Below are 22,277 nucleotides of genomic sequence, written 5' to 3' on the forward strand. Positions count from 1 at the left end.
TTCCCTACAAGCAAAAATTGCTGATTTTAGCAGTAACTTTTGGCATTACTAAGCCTCACTTTAGGTGCAAAATAACGTGAGTTGTTGTGAAAAAGCAAACAATGCTGAGTTACTCGGAGAACACAGGCTCGGTGCTGAGCTCAAAGTGACCTTGAGGATCTCCACAGGAAGCATTAACATACTCCCATTTCAGGAGATAAGAAAAGCAACTACAAGGTCAAGAATATGAAGGAAATGAAGAGACTGGTGCTTTCAGACATATGACCCGTACCCCTGAGAAAACAGTTCCAGGCTGCCCTCAAAACACACCATTCCACCTCACGTTAACAAGCTTAAGGCCTATCATTCCACAGTCTGAGGAGTGTCCCTTTATCTCCTCCACAAGCCCCTGAGCTCCACTTTAGGCAAGAACTGTGTCCTTTACCTGTGTGTCATTAGAGACCCAGCTCATACATGCACCCACAAGATCACAGTTAATAATTGGGCAAGGAAAGAAGAAATGGAAGAGGAAAGGAAGGAAAGGGGAGAAAGGAAAGAATCATCATGGCTGAACGTGGGCCTCACCTTTTGTAGCTTCTTTCTCTCTGCTTCAACGGATGAGCGCACAGACTTGATTTCTACAGTGTGCTTCTTTACCAGGTCCTCCAGACGCCTCACTAGCTGGTCTTTGAGGTGTTTCTTCTCCTCTTCAGTTTGATGTTTGATCTTTTGAAGGTCTTCTTCATATTGTTGCTTCATATATTCTGTCTCAACACTTGACACTTTCTATGGGAAGAAAGAGGGCCTTGTAAAACTACTGGGGAGCAGTGACATCCTGAGAATTCTCTTTAAATATGCTGACATTACAGAATATATCAGAAAGTTTACTGTGTGTGTGTGTGTGTGCGTGTGTGTGTATGTGTACAATAGTATTGGGGGTTGAACTCAGGGCCTGAATGATGTCCCTGAGCTTTTGTTCAAGGCTTGTACTCTACCACTGGAGCCACAGTTCCATTTCTGGTATGTATGTGTGGGTTTTATTTGTTTGTTTTTGTTTTTCTTTGGTAGCTCTCTGGATATAAGAGTCTCACTGAAAAAAATAAAAATAGTCTCACAGACATTCTTGCCTGGGCTGGCTTTGAATTATGATCCTCAGATCTCATCCCCTAGAGTAGTAGAATTATAAGTGTGAGCCTGGTAATTTAATACATTCTATAAGACTATATATTTGAAATTTGTAAGAGACTTGAGAAAGGCCTCACTGGAATGGTTTATCTTTTGTCACAGGATCTGATGTGCTAGACTACATCATAGTAGTTTCTAAAGGATTCTTGTTTTGACTCCTAAGCAATTTCCAATTTTCCAGAAGTCAACATAAAAAGTTGGGAGAATTCTCTGTCACCCAGTTTCAAATGTCACAGGCTGGGAGGAAGCTGGTAGAACTTCCTCTCTCAATCCAGCTACTCTTGGTCACTAAGGGATCTGATCATTCCAAGTGGATTCTCTATGGTTGGAGAATGGCCTCTACCTGACTCGCTCAGGAAAAGGCACCTGTACCTCTCCATTCCTAGGGATGGTTGGATACTACCTGTGTAGTAGAGTCTCCTTTGATGCAGGAACACTCCTTAGGAAAGCCTTGATCTTGCTGAGGATGAAAATTCTGGCCTTCCAAGTCATTTTCTTCTGCCAGGTCTTCGTTCTCCAAAACAAATATAGGCTTTATGTCATCTGCAAACATAAGTTCAAATATTATTTATGAAGTTCTTGGCTTTGATGCTGTGAACAGTCAAGTCCCCATCTTGCTATTCAGCATTTTGCCTATCAGCCCTTTGTATAATCCCTGTTCTATGTCTTCTGCCCAGAAACATAGTATCTCATCTCTGCTCAAACAAAATCTGATCCTTTGCATAATTGCTATGCTCTCCCTGCCTAAGCTAATAATTGACAATTAAAAAATAGTACGGTAGGTTACCAAATGGTGTATATTCCCCAACACAAACAAACGATACACACACACACACACACACACACATACACATATAATCATTTATTCAATGCTGATTTAAGGGATGAGAAAAATAAATACAACTAGAACTAATAAATTTTTCTTCTCTTGATGCCATTTTGATGGTAGTGGCACTTGAACTCAAGGCTTTACCCTTGACAGGCAGAGCTATATATTTGAGCCACACCCTTAGGCTTTTGTCCCATTTTTTTTTTTTTTAACCACTGTTCTAAGTGCTCATTATACTTCTGGTTCCTATTGAAATCTTTCTTTCTTCTCAGCCTATGAATTCTTTTTCATTGTCAGACACATTATTCCCTTCTGGGCCTGTAAGACCAAAATGTGCCACAGGCTGACACAACCATTCTATAAGCTTCAAAAAGTAGAAACCATGTTTTGTGCATTTTTTTGATAAGCTGTTTACACTACAGGTATTCAAGGGACTTGAGAAGAAGGCATTTGAATTCAGATAGTCTTAGATATAGCAGCTTATTACCAACCATTTAGTCCCCCAAATTCTTTTTCAGCTTCACTTCTTTATCATGGCATAACAATCCATATCTCACAAAATTGGTGGGAAGATCTACTCACGGGATTGTGTTAAGTGACATTTAGATGTCGAGTCTGTGCAGCAAGTGAGACAGCTCTGGGTGTCAGCTCACCTGTGCCCGGCATGGAATGGAGGCATCCAACTGGCAGGCCAGATCCAACATCCTTGCCCTGCCTCCTTATTTCTGAGCAGTCTTGAGGTGCCATTAACAACAGGCCATCCTGGCAGCTAACCTGCCATGTTTAAGGAGTTGTTTCAGGGGATCTCACCTGGTTTCTGTGCCACGTGACACTCCTGCAGAATCAGTCTGTCTTTGGCAACAGCCAGCTTCTCCCCAAGTTTCTTTGCAGTGTTCTTCAACTCTGAGTTCTCTTGTCGAGCCTCCCTTAACTGCAGGTCTAGGTCCTAAATTAGACAGGAAGGATCTCAGTTGTCTGCTTGCAATTCTGTAGAAAGATGTGCTGCATGCACAGAAGAGTTGTTAGTGCCGAAAGGTGGGTGAGCACTCAGCAGGAGCCCTGAGTCTTTAGAATTAGTGGCTCTGAGTTCAGCCAATTCCCTACGCTGATGGACAAAGTTTTCTAACTTTCCTCCAGAGTGTGTTCAAGTGTCTGGGACAGAAAAGAAAATGTTCAGGGAGTAGCACAAATGTCAACTGTGGCTCAGTACTTTTGTAGGGTTCACATAACAGACCAATCTATGACCCTGCTTTCTGTGAATACCAATGTCCTAAGGAAAGGCAAGTGACTCTGGAAAGAATACAAGAGTTAGAACTAGACTGACCTAAATTCAAAAGCTTACTTACTGTGTGCCTAGTGAGCTAGCCTTTAAACTTCTCTGCTTTTCTTGTCTTCTTATCTGTAAGCTACAAATCTCTAACTACCTTGTCCATAGCCTAAGCTGGGCACATAGTTGGCCGTCAATAAATATTTGCTGAGTGTAGTTTTATCACATATTAAAAACAGTACTGCTCACTTTGGTAGAAGACCAAAGACAGTGCTTGGCCCATAATAGGTGTTGAACAGGTTGCCGAATGAATGTAGTCAGGTTGGACAAAGACAGTAACTGCCACCTTGGCTAGAAGTTAAAGATTTAGCAATGTCTGGCATGTGGTGGGTGTTCAGATTTGGCAGCCCTGCCCATTCTCCCCTCGGGAGGTATGAAGAGTGGTTTTACCTGAATCCTCTCCTTCAGCTTCTGGGCATACTTCTTCAGGTCACTGATCTTGCGGCCCCTGTGCTCCAGGTCTCCTTCCAGCTTCCTGACCTGGGCCTGCAGGGCTGACTCTTGAACCTGGAAGTTCTTGCGGAGGTCGGTCTCCTTCTCTTGCCACTGCCACAGGGCCTCGCTCACTGACTGCTGCATGGCCTGCCGGATGGCCTCGTTCTCTCGCTCGTAGGTGGCCTGCAGTTCCTCAGCCTTGCGGGCGTAATCCTGGCTCAGCTGTTGGTTCTCAGTGCGCAGGCGCTCCACCTCCAGCAGGACCTGCTGCATTTCTGGGCCCTGGCTAGGCTCGGTCGTGGCGTCTGGGATCTCCTGGGACGGTCTGCCCCACTGGGGAGCCTCGTGGCTCATCAGCTGCCGCAGCCTCTTCTCGTAGTCGGCCTTGAGCTCCAGCATCTCCTTGGAGAGCGTCAGGACCCGCTCTGCGTGCTCGGCCTCCGCCCTCAGCTCTCGCTCTTTGGTCTCTAGCTTGCACGTGGCCGACTCTGCCAGTGCCTCCCGCGTCAGCCTCTTCTGCAGCTCCAGGGCACTCTCCAGGGCCTGGATGCGCTGCAGAAGGGTCTCCTGCTCCTGCAGGAGCCTGGCCTTGGTCTCAGCCACCGCGCCCTGGAGTTCCTCCTGGTGGGCTTCCCGCAGGGCCTCCATGGTGGCTTCGGTCTCATCCTGGCGGGTGTTCAGGGCGTAGATCACCTGCAGGAAACCCGCAGAGCCTGGTTAGCGCGGCCAGGGGAGGCCAGGCGGTGGGTGTGCGCCAGCCACGGCTGCCTCTCCACCCGGAAGGCAGAGCCGGCCATTTCCTAGAATGCACTCCCAGGAGAAGCCTGTGAGAAAGCAGGTAAGTGAGCGGGAGAGGCAGCAGCAAGGAGGGCGCATAGCGCCAGATGGAGAGGGACTCTGGCCAGTTCTGGAGGGGTCTCCTGAGAATGGCAAGAGTGCAGGAAAGCGCGTTAAACCCAGAAAGTGGCGGGAAGCCATTTATTGAAAGTGAACATTTTGGAATGCAAAACCCAATAAAACCTTAGGAATCGAAACCAGCAACATTCTCCATAGGCACAGGACAAACATTTGCCAAAACTCAATTTCCTCCCATGATAAAAACACTGAGCAGATTGGAAATTGAAAAGGACCTCCTCCAACTAGCAAGTACATCTAGAAAAATTAAATCTCGAAAACACTCACAATTAGTATCATACTCAAGGGACTGAATGCTGTCCTCAGATTAGTGCTGTGACAAAGATGTAAACCAGAGATAAATTAATACATATTACATATTAATTTATAATATAATACACATAATATATAGCTTATATATTTGTTAACTAATATATGCATACATATGAACATATAAATATAATACATACATAATATATTATGTATTCATTACATATTATTATATTTTTATTTAATTTATTTAATGTTTGATTATATACATAATTATATATAATATAATATATCTATTAGATAAAGAAAGATAGGAAGTCCAGGAATCAAGAATGATTTCTAATATGTTGATCTGAACAATCTTTCTGAAAAGGGAAAAATAAACTGTGGGTAGAAGAGGTATGAACAGGAAAATCAAGAGTTCTACTTGGAGATTAATTTTTATATGCCTGTAGATAACCTAGTAGAGAAGTCAACAAGGCAAATAGATCTACATCTAGTCTCAGAGAAACATACTTGAGCTGGAATGAAGTTTTCTAGAATCAGGAGAATTCTGTTGCTGCTATTTGTTTGACAAGAGATTTCAGATGTATGAAGCGGGGAATAACGGACCCCACCCCATGGTGTACACGGAAGTTAAAATCCCAGGAGACAAAGAAAAGAGAGAGAGAGCAACAGGTGTAGGCAGGCCTGGCAGGAGAATGAGGAAGCTGTCACCTTGCTGAGATGAGAAGGTGACGCCCACATTTACAACACAGCGAGGGAAGGTTATCAAATAATTGTGCTGAGTGGAACGAGAAGAAGGTCAAAGAAGTGAGAACTTTTGAACTGGGTTTTAGAAAAGGAGAATGAGTTACCTACATTTCAGAGCAGCAGTAAAAGCTGTGTTGAGTTCTAGGTCTCTGCTTCATTGTGACATTTTCATTAGCCTAGCCCACTGGAATGAGTTTGAGGATGGATGAATGGATTGAGTAGAGTTGGGGCTTCACATGGTGAATGGGTTAGAGGGAGAGAAGGGCTAGGCAGTGGAAGTACGTACAAGAGCTGGCAATTCTCTTTTTAATGCCAACAAGACATGCGCAAAATCAGCATTGATCCTCTGTTGATCCACAGCACTTGTTAAGTGCCCAGTAGCTGCATAATAAATATGTTATGCAACCCTTGCAGGGCATCAATAATTCATGCCTTCCTTCCACAGTGAGGAGATGCTTTGGGGAAGCACGATGCACATTTCCTAACCCCTTGAATTTACATGGCACTATTGAGTAGTGATTACCAATGGAATTTGGATTGATATCCCAATTTCATCTTGGGCCCAACATGTGGGTTAAAATTACAAAGGGACACAAGTGATTTTTTATTTCTTGCTATTGTTTCTAATGTATTTATAAGGTACCATGTGGGTTTTTTGGTTGTTTTATATGTTCCTCCCCCCCCCCCCCCCCCCGTTTTCACTGTATTTGAGGTCGGTATAATTTGCGGAGGGGAAGGGAAAAAACAAAATGTTTAAATAGGGATATAGGTTGACCCATTGTAACAATGAGATGTACAAGATTCTATGTTGAAAAAGGAACTTTACAATTTATGCGGAGGGGAGTGGGGGGGAGTATAGTTGTGGAGATGGGAGGGAAGGGATGGTAGGGGAAAAACAAAGGAGGAGGCAACAATGCTTATAAGAAATGTACTCATTAACTTGCTCATGTAACTGTAACCCCTCTGTACAATATTTTCACAATAAAAAACTTATTAAAAAATTACAAAGGGTATATGTCCTCCCACAGTTTCTTTCACTATTGAAAACCTACTTAAGAGGATTCAAATGATTTAGGAAGGTGAAGTTTAAGATGGAAGGTATCCTAACCCTAAATTATTGAATTGGAACACTCATTCACCAGAAGCACTAGCATCTAGCGTTATACAAACAAGAAATAAACTACTGTAGTGAGCCTCTGATCTCCTGGTGATTGTTACAGCATCTGTTAGTTACCTTAATGTGTCAAAGGGCCCCAAGACCATTCCTAGCGTTAGCTAGGAGGCTTCATAGGACTCAATACATAGACTCATGACTATCAATTATTACAACAAATGACATGAAGCAAAATCAGTTAAGGGAACAGGTCCTGCAGTGATAATAGAAGGCATGCCAGGAGCAGGCTTCAGAGTCCCTACTCAATGGAGCTAATTTGCCTAGTAAGGACGTATGACAACACAGGTGAATACTGTCTATCAAGAAAGCGGATTTCATACTTAGCATGCAAAGTTTTTGCTGGGAGCTGCTTTAGGCAACTTCGGTTTGGCATACCCTGAAGTTCTAAACTCGTAGTCGGAAAGTATGTGTATTGTGCAATCCATGATATTTATGAAAGTACTTTAGGTGTAATGAGTCACATTTTTTAAAATCAGTTTGAGGAGTAAATTCCCTTAGGAAATAGGGTAATTTTCAACATGGATAATTTTCAAATGTCAATCTTTTAAGCAATCATCTGTATGTTGAATTTTTTTTTTTTTTGGTCCGGTCGTGGGCCTGAACTCTGGGCCTGGGCGCTGTCCCTCAGCTCTTCAGCTCAAGGCTAGCGCTCTACCACTTGAGCCACAGCGCCACTTCCGGCTTTTTTCTTTTTGCTTATGTGGTGCTGAGGAATCGAACCCAGGGCCTCAGGCATGCAAGGCAAGTGCTCTACCACTGAGTCACCTTCCCAGCCCCTAGCAATCATCTGTATGTAGCAGTCCCAAGAGTGCTACATTAACCACTTTCTGCATGCCTAATATATACACTAACAAAAAAGATTGATTGTTTTCCCCTCTTTAGTGGTATCAAACTTGTGTGATAAGGCAAATCTTAACGTAATGAGAATTTCTTATAGTAAAGAACAAAATATCTTCAAAGGATAATTCTGTGAAATTTGGCTTTGGAGATTCCATGAAGGGGAAAATTAATAGTGATACTGATGGCGATCTTGGTGTGTGGGGTTTCCAAAACTGTAGCAAAGAAAACTTAACTTGAAGATCTTATTTACCCTGATGCCATAAAAGTACATTTATTTGAAAAGGAATCAGTATCTCTTAGGCTAGGGGTCTTTTAGATTTTATCTACTCCAAGTAGGTTCATATAAATCTTTCCTGTTATGTGAAAATCTGTCCTATGAAAATCACTCCAGAATTAACATGAGATCAGATTTTAAGCTTGATGTAGCAGAAAGAGGCCCACATGGCAGGCACACAGCGTCTAAAGGTATTTTGGCATGTACACATTTAGTCATGGTGTCCTGGAATTAAAGGCTCAACACAATCCTCCTCACAGGCTAGGCCCAAACTGTTCTGTTAGGCTAAGATCTAGTTATACCATTCTTAGCTTTCTAAGGTTTCCAACACATATTCCTGACCTCCTCCTTCAACACCATTCAGAAGATGGCTCAAATATCCTTCCAAAGAATAGTATATGCACAAACAAGAAATTTTTCTTTATCATGTTTTCATGCATTGTATTTCCTATCATATTTTGCATGTTCTTTTATAGACTACCAAGTTGTTTACATCTTTATATATAGTCTTTAGAGATTATGACATTTCTGTACCTAGAGAAAATTTATTTTTCTATTTTGGCTGCTTCAGATTCTATTGTATTGTATAGTCTTTATTTTTCACTCCCTGCTCATAGTCATAAACTTGTTTCTGCAGAAAGTTATTGACATGTTTCTTGTTTCATCATCATTATTAATTTTTTATACTCCTTTTCCATTTCTTTCAACAAACGAGGTTTTTCTTTTGGCTTATAAATGCAATTAGCAAAACTCCAGAGCCTGGTTTTAGAAAACTGAAGTTTTAGTCTGATTTGCTTCCTCAAGCCCAATGGTACAGTCCAAAGAGAGTAATGGACCAAAGAAACTGGACCAAAGACACAAAGGATGAGCTGGAGAGCCCAATGAGACAAGGAGGGCTGAGCTTCTAGTTACCTGTTCATCTCTGTGGACACACCGGTACTGGACAGCTGGATCTACCAACAGGCATGTGATACCAGAGGACAAAACATGGCATGGTGTCTGGAGAAGTCCCTATTGGTGTTACTGAGGACACAAGGAAGTACTGTGAAGGTAGCTGTGAGGCTCAAGTTCAGCTACTTGTAGAGAGTGATGTAAAAGATAATTCCCCCCTCAGAAGAAGTCAGTTCAGGTAAACGAAGAAGAGTATGAGGAAATGGTTGACAAGACAATCAGTTTGGGAAAGATATGACAAAAAAATACAGTGAAAACAGACATTCAAAAGATAAGCTGCAAGATGGAGGACTAAAAGTAACCTCTGATTTGACTCTGTAAGCAAGAAGTTAGGAAACAAAGAAGAGTCTATATTCTGAAGCATGAAAGGGAGGTAGTGCACCAGGAAAGAGTTAATGGAACAGCTGAAGAGCATGGAGAAACAGAAAAATGACAGAGAAAAGCAGAAAATAGAACAAACCTGAGGGTTGAGCTGAGGCATAATCACAAGATAAGTTAACAGCCCTGGTGACTGGTAATTCTAGGTGGAGGATATGTCCCACACTTCCCACATAAAACCCAGATGAGGGTTCTAATGTGATAATGACTGCACTAATGCAGATTAGTGAAGAAAGAAAATTTGTCATTTCACTTATCTCAGAGAGCTCTCACAAGAAGCTGTCTTGATGAAGGGACCTACTGAGATTAAGCTACTTTAGGAAATTGAAAATAAGAAATAACAAGGCTCAGGAAGTCTTGGAAGACCCTGCCTTAGTGTCTGGGTTGAAGATGGCCAGTTGAGAAGTTTAAGCAGTGTGGAGCTCAAGTGTGAAGGGTTCAGTAGTTCCCTTACAGATGCCCATATTCCCTGGCAATGACAGAATCATCTCACTGCCTAACAGTCACAGTGGAAACACAACACTGAGCCCATGTTATAGTGGCAGAGTGTTGGGCCTCCAGGACCTGATTCTTGTGTTGGCTGCAAGGTGGGTCTGATAGCCCTTAGCCTAGGTCAAGTCAAGGGAGCTCCACAGGGAAATAAACTTGCATGTGGAGTCTGAAAGCACTTAGAATACTAATGAAATAGCACCTCATCCCTGCCAACACACAGTCCTCCTTGAACATTGAGAATACTTCAACAGAAAGACTATCCATAATTATAACTTTTTTTTTTGAGTTCGGTCATGGGGCCTGAACTCTGGGCCTGGGAGCTGTCCCTCAGCTCTTCAGCTCAAGGCTAGAGCTCTACCACTTGAGCCACAGTGCCACTTCCGGCTTTTTTTGCTTTTGTGGTGCTGAGGAATCGAACCCAGGCCTCATGCATGCAAGGCAAGCGCTCTACCACTGAGCCACCTTCCCAGCCCCCATAATTATAACTTTTGATCAGTGACTTGGTCTTAAATCCCAAAGCAGAAGCATAAGAAAAACAAAACAAACAAAGAAGAGCAAATAAAATAAGATCCTTCCAAATGTCAGCTCATCAGTCACTAATAATAAGGAAGTAGAACAAAGCCTGAAAGAACTAATTATTATGAGAATGATCAACAAAAGAGGAAATGTATGAGCATCTGATTAGATTCCAAGAAAAGACAAATAAGTATCTGGATGAAATAAGGAAGGCAACAGAGATTAACAGAGGAGCTTAACAAATCTATAGAAATCCTGAAAAAAAAATCAAGTTGAAATTCAGGAAATAAAAAAGTTCAATAAGTCAAATTATAATTTTAGTTTATATTTTTCAGTAGACTCTGTCCAATTAAAGTCAGATTATCAGGGCTTGAAACAAGGAAGCTGTATTAGAACATTCATATAAAGATACAGAAAAAGATGATGACATATGCAAAACTATGGAAACCACTAAAAGCTCAAACTTACAAGTCATAGAACAAGCACAAGCCTCAAACATAGAAAATACATTCAATAAATTTGTAGCAGAAAACTTTCCCAATCTGGAGAAAAATGGGGTCATCTAAGTACACATGAACATTAAAAAAAGACATAAGCATAACACAAAAACTATTAAAAAGGCCAAATGTATAAATCTTAGGCACAGAACAGGTGCAAGCCAGACACAGAAATATTTGATAAAGTAATAGTACAAAATTACCCCTATCCTGAGAAAAGGGGGTAATCTAGATATAAGGGACTTTTCTGACTTCCCATATATAAGACCAACAGATTGATAGATAAATAGATAGATAGATAGATAGAGATAGATAGATAGATAGATAGATAGACAGATAGATAGATAGATATAGATAGATAGATAGAGCTAAGATGTATCATAGCTAAAACAGTAGGTATACGGAACAAGGGAAAACATGACAGAAGTGCCAACTCAAATATAATAGCAAAACTACCAGGACAATCGATTTCTCAACGGAAACTTTAAAAGCCAAGAAGACATGAAATGATGTATTTTGATGCCTGAAAGGAAATAATTGCAACCTACATTATTGTACTCAGCAAAGCAATTCTTCAAAATTGAAGAAGAAATAAAAAACCTTATATGTTAATAAAAAACAAAATGAATTTATTTCAATGCCCTAGTGCTGCAGAGATAAAGGTATACTAGAGATGGAAGAGGACTATGACCACAACCATAAAAATATGGGAAAAATAAATCTTGTTAGATGAGTAGATAAACAAATTATGACTACAAAACAGTAAAATGACATGAATTATTACATACTTTTTAATAATAACTGTGAATTCTCCAATCAAAAGACATAAACTTTTTAGCTTGTCCTTTACCATGCAGAAACTTTGTAGATTACTTTGGGCAGCATTATCATTTCCATGGTATTAATTCTGCTAATCCAGGAGCTTGGAAGGTCCTTCCATTTCTTGTCTTCTTCAATTTCCTTCTTCAGATTTTTATAGCTTTCATTGTAGAGGTCCTTCACTTCCTTGGCTGATTCCTAGGTGTTTTATTTACTTATTTTGAGGCTATTGCAAATGGAGTTGCTCTCCTGGTTTTAGTCTTGATATTTTCATTGTGGGAACACAGAAAAGCTACTGATTTTTGTGTATTGATTGTATAACCAGCTACTTGGTCAAAATTTTTATATCTGCTCTAGTAGCTTGCAGGAAGAGGCTATAAGGTCCTTTAAATGTAGAATCATGTCATCCCTATTTGGATCTCCTTTATATCTTTCTCTTGCTTTATTGCTCTTGCTAGAAATTCCAGAACTATATTGAAGTGGAGGGAAGAAAACAGTCATTCCTGTTTGTTCCTGACTTTAGAGGAAATGGTTTTAGTTTTTCACTATTAAGTATAATGTTGGCTGCAGGTCTGTCACCAATAGCCTTCATTGTGTTGAGGAATGTTCTGTGAATTCCTAGCTTCTCCAGAACTTTTACCATAACAGGGTAATAAGCTTTTTCTGTATCTATTGATATGATCGTGTACTTCTTGTCTTCTGTTGATGTGCTGTATTATATTTATTGATTGACAAAGTTTCTTCATGGCAAAGGGCATAGCTCACAAGCTAAAAAAGCCTACCAAATGGGAGATTTTTTTTTTTTTTGTCTGCTGTACATTATAGAATGGCCTGGTATCCAGGATATACAAAGAGCTTAAAAAGCTAGACACTCAATGAAGCAACAACCCAGTTAATAAACAGGCTAATGACTTAAATAGATACTTCTCTGAAGTAAGAATGGCCAACAGACACATGAATAAATGCTTAATATCTCTCACCATAAGGGAAATACAAATCAAACAACACCGAGATTCTACTTCACCCTAGTTTGAATGGCCACTATCAAGAATACAGACAATAACAGATGTGGGCAAAAGGGAACCCACTGTTGGTGGGAATGTAAACTCATTCAACTACTTTGGAAAGCAGGGGGGAAGTTCTTCAATATACTGAACATACAATTACCCTATGATCTAGAAATTTTTCTCCTGAGCATTTTTCCGGAAGATTACCAACCAGGATACAGTAAAGTAACTAGCACAACAATGTTCACTGCAGCACTAGTCACGATTGCCAAGGTATGGAATCAATCAAGATGCCCCTAAATGGACTAATAGATCAAGAATGGATATTACATTATTTTCAAAGAAATGGAAGGACCTATAAAAAATATGTTACATGGAGTAAGTAGGCCTAGAGAGACAAAGGTTGCATGTTTTCCCTCATATGTGCAAGCTAAACTTGGTTTATAACTATAGTAAGAAACTTTGGGTTATATGTGAGTGTACATATTTGTATTAATTGAAACATTGTAAGTTTAGAAGAGAACTCAACAGTATAATTCCTTAGAAAGGCAAAATAGTAGCTCAACAAAATAAACATGAGGAAAGTTGAAAAGGTTGGGGAAGGGGGGTAGACAAAGAGAAGAGGAGGAGGGGAGAATGCTGTAAAAACAAAACAAAAACAAAAACCCCACCCAATATATATCCTGCAAAATTTAAGAAAAGTAAGAAAGTGGGAGGTTGGGAGGGATAGGTGAGAATGTCATTATATTCATAAACTGCTTTGTTGAACGGTAACTCCTTTGTACAATAACTTCAAGGTAATAAAAATATTTTTTAAAAAGACATAGACTGCTGGACAGGATTTAAAAAAAACACAAAACCCAATCGCTTATGGAATATAAGAAATGCTTCTCACCAGCAATGAAAACAAAGTGAGGGGCTGGAAAGGTGGCTCAGTGGTAGAGTGCTTGCCCTGGGTTCGATTCCCCAGCACCACATAAGCAGATTACAGGCGCGAGCCACTGGTGCCCAGCAGATACAGTTTTTTAAAATGTAGATTTAAATGAAAATACAAATTAAAAATGTTTGGGATATAGTGAAGTCAGTGCTAGAAGGAAAGTTTACGGCTATGAGGATCTACCTAGAAAAATGAATTCAAATAATCTAATGGTGCATTTCAAGTGGTTAGGAAAACAAGAACAAGTGAAACTTAAAAGTAATAAATGAAAAGAAACAATAAATATCATGACAGAAGGCCAAGTGCTGGGACCGCATGCCTGTAGTACCAGCTACTCGGGAGGTAGAGATGGGGAAGACTGTGGTTTCAGGCAAGTCGGGCAGAAAAGTCATGAGGCCCCATTTCAACCAATAGCTGGATGTGATGGCCTATACCTGGCACTCCAGCTACATGGGAGACGAGATTGGGAGGATCATGGTTTCAGATCAGACCAGGTCAAAATGTTCCTAGGACTCCATATCAACAGAAAAAGCTGCGCATGGTGGCGCATGTCTTTCATTCCAGCTATAGCAAAAAGTATACACATTGGGATCATTGTGCTGGCCAACAATGAAAAATAATTGGAGAAAAAATGCTGGAGAAGTGGCACAAAGGCTAGAGCAGCTGTCTAACAAACGTGAAGCCTTGAGTTCAAAACTGAGATCCACCCCAAGGAAAAGATCATGACATAAACTAATGAAATGGAAACTGAAAAAATACAAAGCATCAATAAAACAAGAACTTCATTCTTTGAAAAGATAGATATGATTGACAACCACTGGGCCAAGAACCAAAAGACAGCTGGAGATAAAACAAATTAACAAAATCAGAAATGACAAAGTGGATATCTAGGACATTCAGAGGATCATTAGAGAACAGATGGAAAAACTATATTCCAGTAAACTGGAAATGCTAAAAGGACAAATCTCTAGATGCATATGACTGAACAAAATTGAACAAGTGGCTATAAACAACCTAAACAGATGTGTAGCAAGCAATTAAATTGCTGGAAAGTTTATGAGATGTATTGGGGTTGGCTAACCCTGTGGCTCGACTAGATTTCAGTCTCTTTAGTAGCCTCAGTAATGGCGCAACCTGGACAATAGGGCTTTGACCTTCTTATTCCCCAGAGTATGCCCACTGGGAAGAAAAATGGAGATGGTCCCACTCTAAAGGCAAGATAGTCCAGGACACTGGAAGAGAGAAAAGCCCTGATCCCTGTTCTTGACTCAGAACCCAGCACGCAGAGATGAGTCTAAATTTCCAAGCACCAGGTCAAAAAAGTGAACTAATTACATCTCCAGAGAAAGCCCTGAAGTTGGGTGCTGAACTGCCCAGAAGAGCAAAGGTCTTGTGTGGCTGCCCTTCCTTTCATGGAAACAGGCTGGACCAGGTCCCAGACAAGGCAGGGCACATTCGAGCAAATGAGCTTGGAATGACTTTCTAAACAGATCCAAGATGCTAATTAAAATCTCATCATTACCCATCAGAGAGTTGTTGCTAGGTGCCTAGCTATACACATGGCATTGAAGTGTAAGATGTAAGCTTCTGTGTAATTGAAATCCTACTGTCTCCCAAAGCAATTTAGACTAAGCCTCAGCAGAAAGGTGGGGGAAGTCTCTCTGGAAGACTCTTAATTAAAGCCCCTGCCAACACTCACACAGGACTTAGGCCTTTCTTCCTTCCTCAGAGTTACACAGGCAATTAAGGACCTACAAGGAGAGTCTCTTGTCTATCTCAAATATCAACTGATTTTTTTTCAAAGATTCTTTGGAATATTCCTTTGGCTACATAACTTGCAAAACAGATATACATATATGTGAACAATGCTTTTATGAATAAAAACAGAAAAAAGTTAGAATCTCTCAGAGGTAATATTTGATGGAGATATAATCCCAGTAGGAACATCAAAACATATGACCACTTACACAGAAACAGAATAATATGTATGTAAAAAACAGAATAATACATATGTAAAAGTAGACAGAGCAGTTCAAGTTCACCTACTTAGATTGTAATTATATATATATTTAAATTGTAAAAGCAGATTTTGCTTTTGTAGCTAGATGATAGGCACAGTCATGTTCTAGTGTTATTTTTACACAGCACTTTGCAGTTCACAAAGAAGCTTTATGCAGTAAATCTCATAGCCTGACAAACATAAATCTATTGAATGCTCATTCCGAATGAATTTTTATTTTCTCCTCTATTCTCTGGGGAAATAATATTGTTTTGCAACTATTGCAATCTGTTTATTGTACCTTCTGCAAAATCCTCAGTAATGTTTCAAGCTATGTATCCTAGTCCAAATATTACTTTAACAAAACTCAAACACTTATTCATAATACTTAGATCCATTTTGCAAATTGCTTGGTCATGTGTGGCTGAATTTCTGCGTTCTGTCTGCATGTGGTTTCAAGTGCAGCAGCTGGGATTTTGTCAAATACTCTGTTGGATTTTCAATTTATGGATGAGGAGGGCAGATGTTGCTCACTTAATCTCCACTCCCATCAGTCTCTCCTACTTAGTCTATCTTTCATTACTGACTTGTGCTACCAGGTGCATATGTAGAAAAACACTATCTATGACAACTTGCTGTGACAAGACTCAAAAAAATCAGGAATAAATTAAGTTAAAATAAAAGACATGAAGATGATGCAGCACCATTTACAATTCTATGAAATAATATATACATGTTTAGGTACACATGAATGCACATCAACGAAGAAAAATGTCAAGAAGATACCAAAAATGTGAATGATCAAGGTAGATATTACAATTTTCCCTTCTTGTTTTGCTCTATGATGATTATGTACCTCAAATATACCAGAAAATGTAGTTTTAAGCTAGGGAATAGCCATCAAACATTCTGTATCAATTAATCCTCAGGTACATTAGCCTGTGGCACAAGTCCTCAAGGAGAAATAGATCCTGATGGGAAAGAACAGGTCCTGAGATGTCCCTTCTTGCATGTTTTGGCTTAGAAGTGCTGCTTCCACCTGGCTGTTGACCAACAGAGGTTGGTATTTTTTTAAATCTCTGCAGCCCAATTCTCATAAATGTCTTTTCCATTCAGGGCCTTGGTTCCCTGGAGGAGATGAGTTTCAGAGAGTCATGTTGCCGAGGATGTAATGGTCTGTGAAAAGAGCTCCCTAAACACATGTCACAGACAAGTAACAAGGAACCCATGCTGGCTCTGTGCTTTCAGAAATGAGCTCCCGAGCTCCCAACTTATATAAACCTCCCCTGAGGGTGAAGACAATGGCAATGGCAATAATTAGGACATTGGGCTCTTGTGAAGTTGAGGGCAAGCCCTCTCTCTTTACTGCCTAGAAATTTCTGGGATCAAACCACTCTTCCAAACCAGCCTTCCTATGGCTACTTTCATGTACTTTATGCATGCTATCCCTTGCTCCTCGGGAGGGGCTGATTACAGGTAGTACTCCTTGAAATCCCTCAGCACCCACAGCAGTAGCTCTCAGACTTTTTCTGCCCCAGGTGGCTTGAGAGCAGGTCATGGCATTCACCCTAAAGAGTCTGCTGCTGGCTTGGGGAAGCAGGTTTCCAACTTACTATCTTTCTATGCAAATGTCACACATGGAGCTAGATGGCCATAGGTATATGCAAGGAGAGGTATTAGTAGGGACTTTCTGCTGTTTTTATGATGGTATCCTTTTCAACCAGCAGAATCCCTAGCTCAGAATACAGCAGATGGTAAGTGAGTGAATAAATGAATGATTAAAAAATGAAAAACTCTGATGACAGTGAAGGGACACAATTCAGATGTGTTATATGCAAATGGAATTAAGCACTGCTGTCTAGGAAGAAAAGGCATGTGATGACTACTACGGTCTAATCTTTTTAAATGCAAATTTTTAATACAATTTTTCCACTTCAACTAATAAAATTGGAAAGACATAGAAACTCATCTTCACTAAACGCTAGTTAGTGACAATTATATACAGGCCCTGAATCCAGATCTTTCCTTCACTCGATTGTAAATAGCAGTCCATTGGCACGTTCTGAAGGGGAGGACCTGGGAGGATGCCAAGGTAGATCAGGATCATAGAATTAGGTGTAAAACCATCTCCATCTGTGCAAATGGTGACTAGCTTCTTTGTCTTGGATGAATTCCCTAAGACAATCTTATGAAGTCTGTCAGCACTAGAGGGTAGAAAATCATATTTAGTAATAGTCTCAATAGTCCTTTTAATGCTCTTCATAAAGGGAGAAAGGCTAGGAGTTGTGGGATAATGTTCTCATAGCGTGCCCTACTAGATCCTTCGTGTCTAGTAAATGATATAAAAATCTCTTTATAATTTCAGTATGTTTAGCTTTACTAATCAAGACAAAAAGAATCTTACTTCTTCCCCCTGCAAAGTAAGACCTGGTATCTGCATGGCAATGGCCTCTGAAAAGGCCAGTGCCTCTAGGATTCAAGTATTCACATTATTGGACCTCTGCTGGGTTTGACTCTAGATGCTTCTTCATGTGACTCCAGAATGGCACTTGCCCTTTCCTCAGTAGCCATGGGTGGAGCCCTTCCTCCAGAGAATCTATTATTATTATTATTAAGTTTTTAAATTGTGAAAATACCATATGGAGGGGTTACAATTACATGAGCAAGGTAATGAGTACATTTCTTTTCTTTTCTTTTTTTTTTTTATGAGTACATTTCTTATCAAGCATTGTTGCCTCCTCCTTTGTTTCTCCTTACCGTCCCTGCCCTCCTGTCTCTATCCCCCCGCAAAGTTGTAAAGTTTGTTTTTCAACAAAGAATCTTGTACATCTCATTGTTGTAATGGGTCCACCGGTATCCCTATCTAAACAATTTGTTTTTTCCCTTCCCCTCTCCAAATTATACCAACATCAAACACAGTGAAATCAACCAACAAAGAAATATCTTATATGTTAGAAACAATAGCAAGAAAGAAAAACCATTTGAGTCCTTATCTTGGGGTTCATTTCATCTAACATCAATTTATCTGACCATTTCTGCTTGTCTCAGACATATACTAATTATTGCAAATAAGGGAAACCCTCCAGAGAATCTTAAGCCCTGTTGCCAGTATAGTTGCCAAGGTGGACATAAAATTCTGTCCCTATACTTTCATCCTCTGCTAGGGATCACTTGTGATACCTGTACATCCCATATGTATTCATTATTCTAGGTTCTTACCAGATATATTAGTCAGGTTTTCATAAGCCTGTAAAAGCAGTTTAAAGGAAGAAAACTTTTCTTTTGGCTCATGGTTTCAGAGAGTTCAGTCCTTCACGACAGAAGGGTATGGCAGAGCAGAGAAGTTCACATCCTGGTGACTGTAAAGCAGAAAGAAGGTGGAAATACAGGAAGGGTCTAAGATAAGATACAATCTCAAGGATGTGACCAGAGGACTCATCTCCTACTTTTTACCATGTTGCAATATTGATATCATATTTTTCATCCATCAAGGGACTTGTTCACTCATTATGTCAGTCATGATGATCTAAGGGTCTCTAGAACCAGTCCAACTCCATCACACCCCAAGGTGTGCTTCTCAATTCAATCAAGTTGACAATACAGAAGAACATGCACGCCAGGTGAGCCAGGCCCCAGACAGTTGAGTGAAAGTCTGTAGAAGCATGCAGAGCATAATGAAAAATAAAGCCGAGCTCCTAACATGATGAATATTTCATACCAATCCTTAACTGTCTACCTCTGGACTTGCTTTATGTGAGAGAGAAAACAAACCTCTCATTTGTCTAAGATGCTATTATTTTCTACTTTTCTGTCAAGTGCAACCAAACCTAATCCTAATGAAAAATCTCTGTCTTATTCATTTTATCTATTGTACTTTGCAGAATGACTGGCACAATGCAGATGCTCTGTGTTTATAAAAAGGTCGACACTCCAAAACAACATAAAATAAAAACAAAGCATCAGTGTAGAAAACATAAACGGATATTTCTAGTCCAGAGAACATAGCCAGGGATGTTTCACTGTGGTTTTGAAGAGTCAGGTTGTTGTTTGCTCTTTTCCCTCCATGAAATAAAGTCCATAGTCTCACCTTGGGAAGAGCGCTGTTGTTGATCTGGTCTTGTGGAAGACACATAGACAGACAAGGAAGAGCGGCAGCTGCTCAGTGGGAAGCAGGCTGGTAGAGATGAGGAAAGGGCTTTGTGATTATACTTAGTTAATATTTATAGAAGATAACTGCATCAAGAGCCAACCACCAGGCCCCAGCTGCCTTGTATCATAAAGCCTCATGGGGGATCTATGTTCTGTATCACATATTTCTTTTTCCAGCACTGTGGTCTTCTGTGTCAGCTCTGCAAGCTGTAAAACCTCATTGTCTCTTATCCAAGATTATTGTGGGTAGTAAGAATAGATAGCTCACTATTTTTCTTAAACATATACCTACCAGAAATTTCACTATTTTTCTTAAACATATACCTACCAAAATTTCTGTGTAAGGTAAAAGAAGTTACCCTTAGGACACACAGTGTCTCTCTCTCTCAATGTTCATCTCTCCCTTTTGATTAACCATATAGTAACTATTTATTAAGACCTTGCTATGTGCCAGGCAGTGTAGTTGGTACTGGGTTCACAGCAAACAAGACACATACAAACCCATGTATACATAAAGCTAACATTTGAGTGGGAAAGTCAGATTATAAATAAATGTTTTATAAGTAAAATAAATAATTTGTTATGTAGCAATAACTGCTAAAGAATAAAGCAAGAAGCAATGAAGAATGTGAAGGATGAGCCCTACCAGCCAGGCAGGGTTCAAAAGCCACGATGACATAAATGAACTTATAGGACACCGTGCTTAGTGAAATAAGCCAGTCACAGAGAGACAAATTCTGTATCACTTTATATAAAGGATCAAAATATTCACATCTTTAGAGACAAAAAGCAGAATGATGATAACAAGAGATCCAGCACAAGGGGGAAAAGGGGTGGGGTTCAGGGAGTATAAAGTGTCACTCAAGCAAGATCAGTAGAATGCTAGGATTCTTTGGAAATCAGTGACTAAGGCATCATTCTAGAGATCTGTGGTATAATATTGCACTCATAGTTAACAGCAGTGGATTGTGCATTTAAAAATTTGCTAAGAAAAATAGTAGTAAAGCCACTGATGATCCTGTATTTAGCACTGGTAAGAAGCCATTACTACATAGCCCATAGTTACTTTCCATATAAGCTTGTGTATTCTCAAACCAAGCAGCCACATACCCCCCCCCCCCCCACCTGCCTTCTCCAAACAACAGCGAAGGAGCTGTCTGCTGTTGGGAAGATAATATATATGGCTGGCGTTCTCTAGCCTCAGCTTATGCATCTGTTTTTTAGAAATATGACAGGTGCAATTTTTTCCAAGACAAGAGGAAGAGATGGTTTGACCTCTAGTGCCTATTGAAGTGTGGAGAAGGCTGTGTTGTCGTTTTTATTGCATTAGTAATGGTGCTCACACAACAAAGCAAACTGGGTGATGAATAGGATCTTGGAGGCAGCTAAGTGGCACTTAGTGGAAGGGAGGCCTGAGTGACGGCTGCACGCTGCTCAGGGATCACAATGACACATTGCTCCCGTCCACAGTGCTTGATGGTTAAGAAGCACTGGCACATCCTGGGCTGGAGTCTGACTTTAATTTCTCTCTCTATTCAGATGATTTGCTTAATGGGAGGAGGGGACTCCACGAAGCCTAATACAAATGAGACTAAAAGATGGTTGGAAAAGGGTAAAGGAAAAGCAAACTGCCTTCTTTGGCTAGTTCAGAACTCAATCCAGGTATAATGATAATGTATTTTAAATTCAGTTTATCTTGTCTCAAAAGTGATATAAGACCAACATCAGCCTGTGAATCTAATCCATTTAGATCCAAAGAAATGTGACCTGAGTTAAATGTAGAATTGGGAATTAAATGTAAAACCATCTTTCAAGTTTTCAAGAGGCTGGCTTCTGTTCCATTCAGACTCCTCTAGCACCACGTTCCTGTGTCTATTCCTGTGTCTGTTCCTGTGCTCTGATTATAACAGTGCTCAGCTTGCTACAACTGGGAGAGGGCCACTGGCATCAGTAACTAGAGGCCAGGGATTCTGAGAAACAATTTACACTGCACAGGACAGCTCTTATGACCAAGAATTATTTGTGCAGTGTTAATAGCGCCAAGAGAGCGCCTTCCCTAGAAAGACAGAGCGGATGGAGGGACGAACTCAAGTGAATGGAGCATCAGCAAGCAAACTGAGCAAGCATGAGGTCCTGAGTTCAAACCCTAGTACTGGAAGAAAAAAAGAGAGGAGAGACATCAGAGCTCTTTCTGTGCACGAGGAAAGACCATATGAAGTTCCATGAGTAGTCCACAATTCAGGAAGAGAGCCTTCCCCAGAAACCAGATGTGCTGCACCTCCATGTTGGATTTCCAGCCTTGAGAACAGTGAGAAATAAATAATCAATAGTATTCTGTATTCGATAGACTGTGCAGATCAACATGGACGCAACATCTAGCTCTCTGCACTACTTTCCTAGTCCTGACCAATCACTTTATTAGAACCCAGACCAGCAATGACCCATTCTAACGTTAGGACTATTCTTCAGGCGCCTTCCCTTTCTGCCCCAGGACCAGTCCCCACTTATTCTCTTTCCTTGGTTCCTGAAACACCTCCTTCACCCACGTCTCCGGTTACTTCTCTGGATGTTC

At 40.4% G+C, this 22,277-nt stretch overlaps 1 protein-coding gene across 1 annotated transcript in view; it reads right to left on the reverse strand.

Annotated features, from left to right (window-relative positions):
- Fam184b (family with sequence similarity 184 member B) overlaps positions 1-22,277 on the reverse strand; it is an 80,445-nt gene that overhangs the window by 45,744 nt on the left and 12,424 nt on the right. Inside the window, exons 2-5 of the mRNA XM_042674786.1 lie at positions 3,711-4,448; positions 2,804-2,939; positions 1,565-1,707; positions 565-765 (exon numbers count right to left, since the gene is read on the reverse strand). Coding sequence (XP_042530720.1) covers positions 565-765; positions 1,565-1,707; positions 2,804-2,939; positions 3,711-4,448 — 1,218 coding nt within the window. The remainder of the gene's footprint in view (positions 1-564; positions 766-1,564; positions 1,708-2,803; positions 2,940-3,710; positions 4,449-22,277) is intronic.

Source organism: Dipodomys spectabilis, unplaced genomic scaffold (genome assembly GCF_019054845.1).
Source record: "Dipodomys spectabilis isolate Male_0828 unplaced genomic scaffold, ASM1905484v1 ptg000021l, whole genome shotgun sequence".
In the NCBI taxonomy this organism is placed as follows: Eukaryota; Metazoa; Chordata; class Mammalia; order Rodentia; family Heteromyidae; genus Dipodomys; species Dipodomys spectabilis.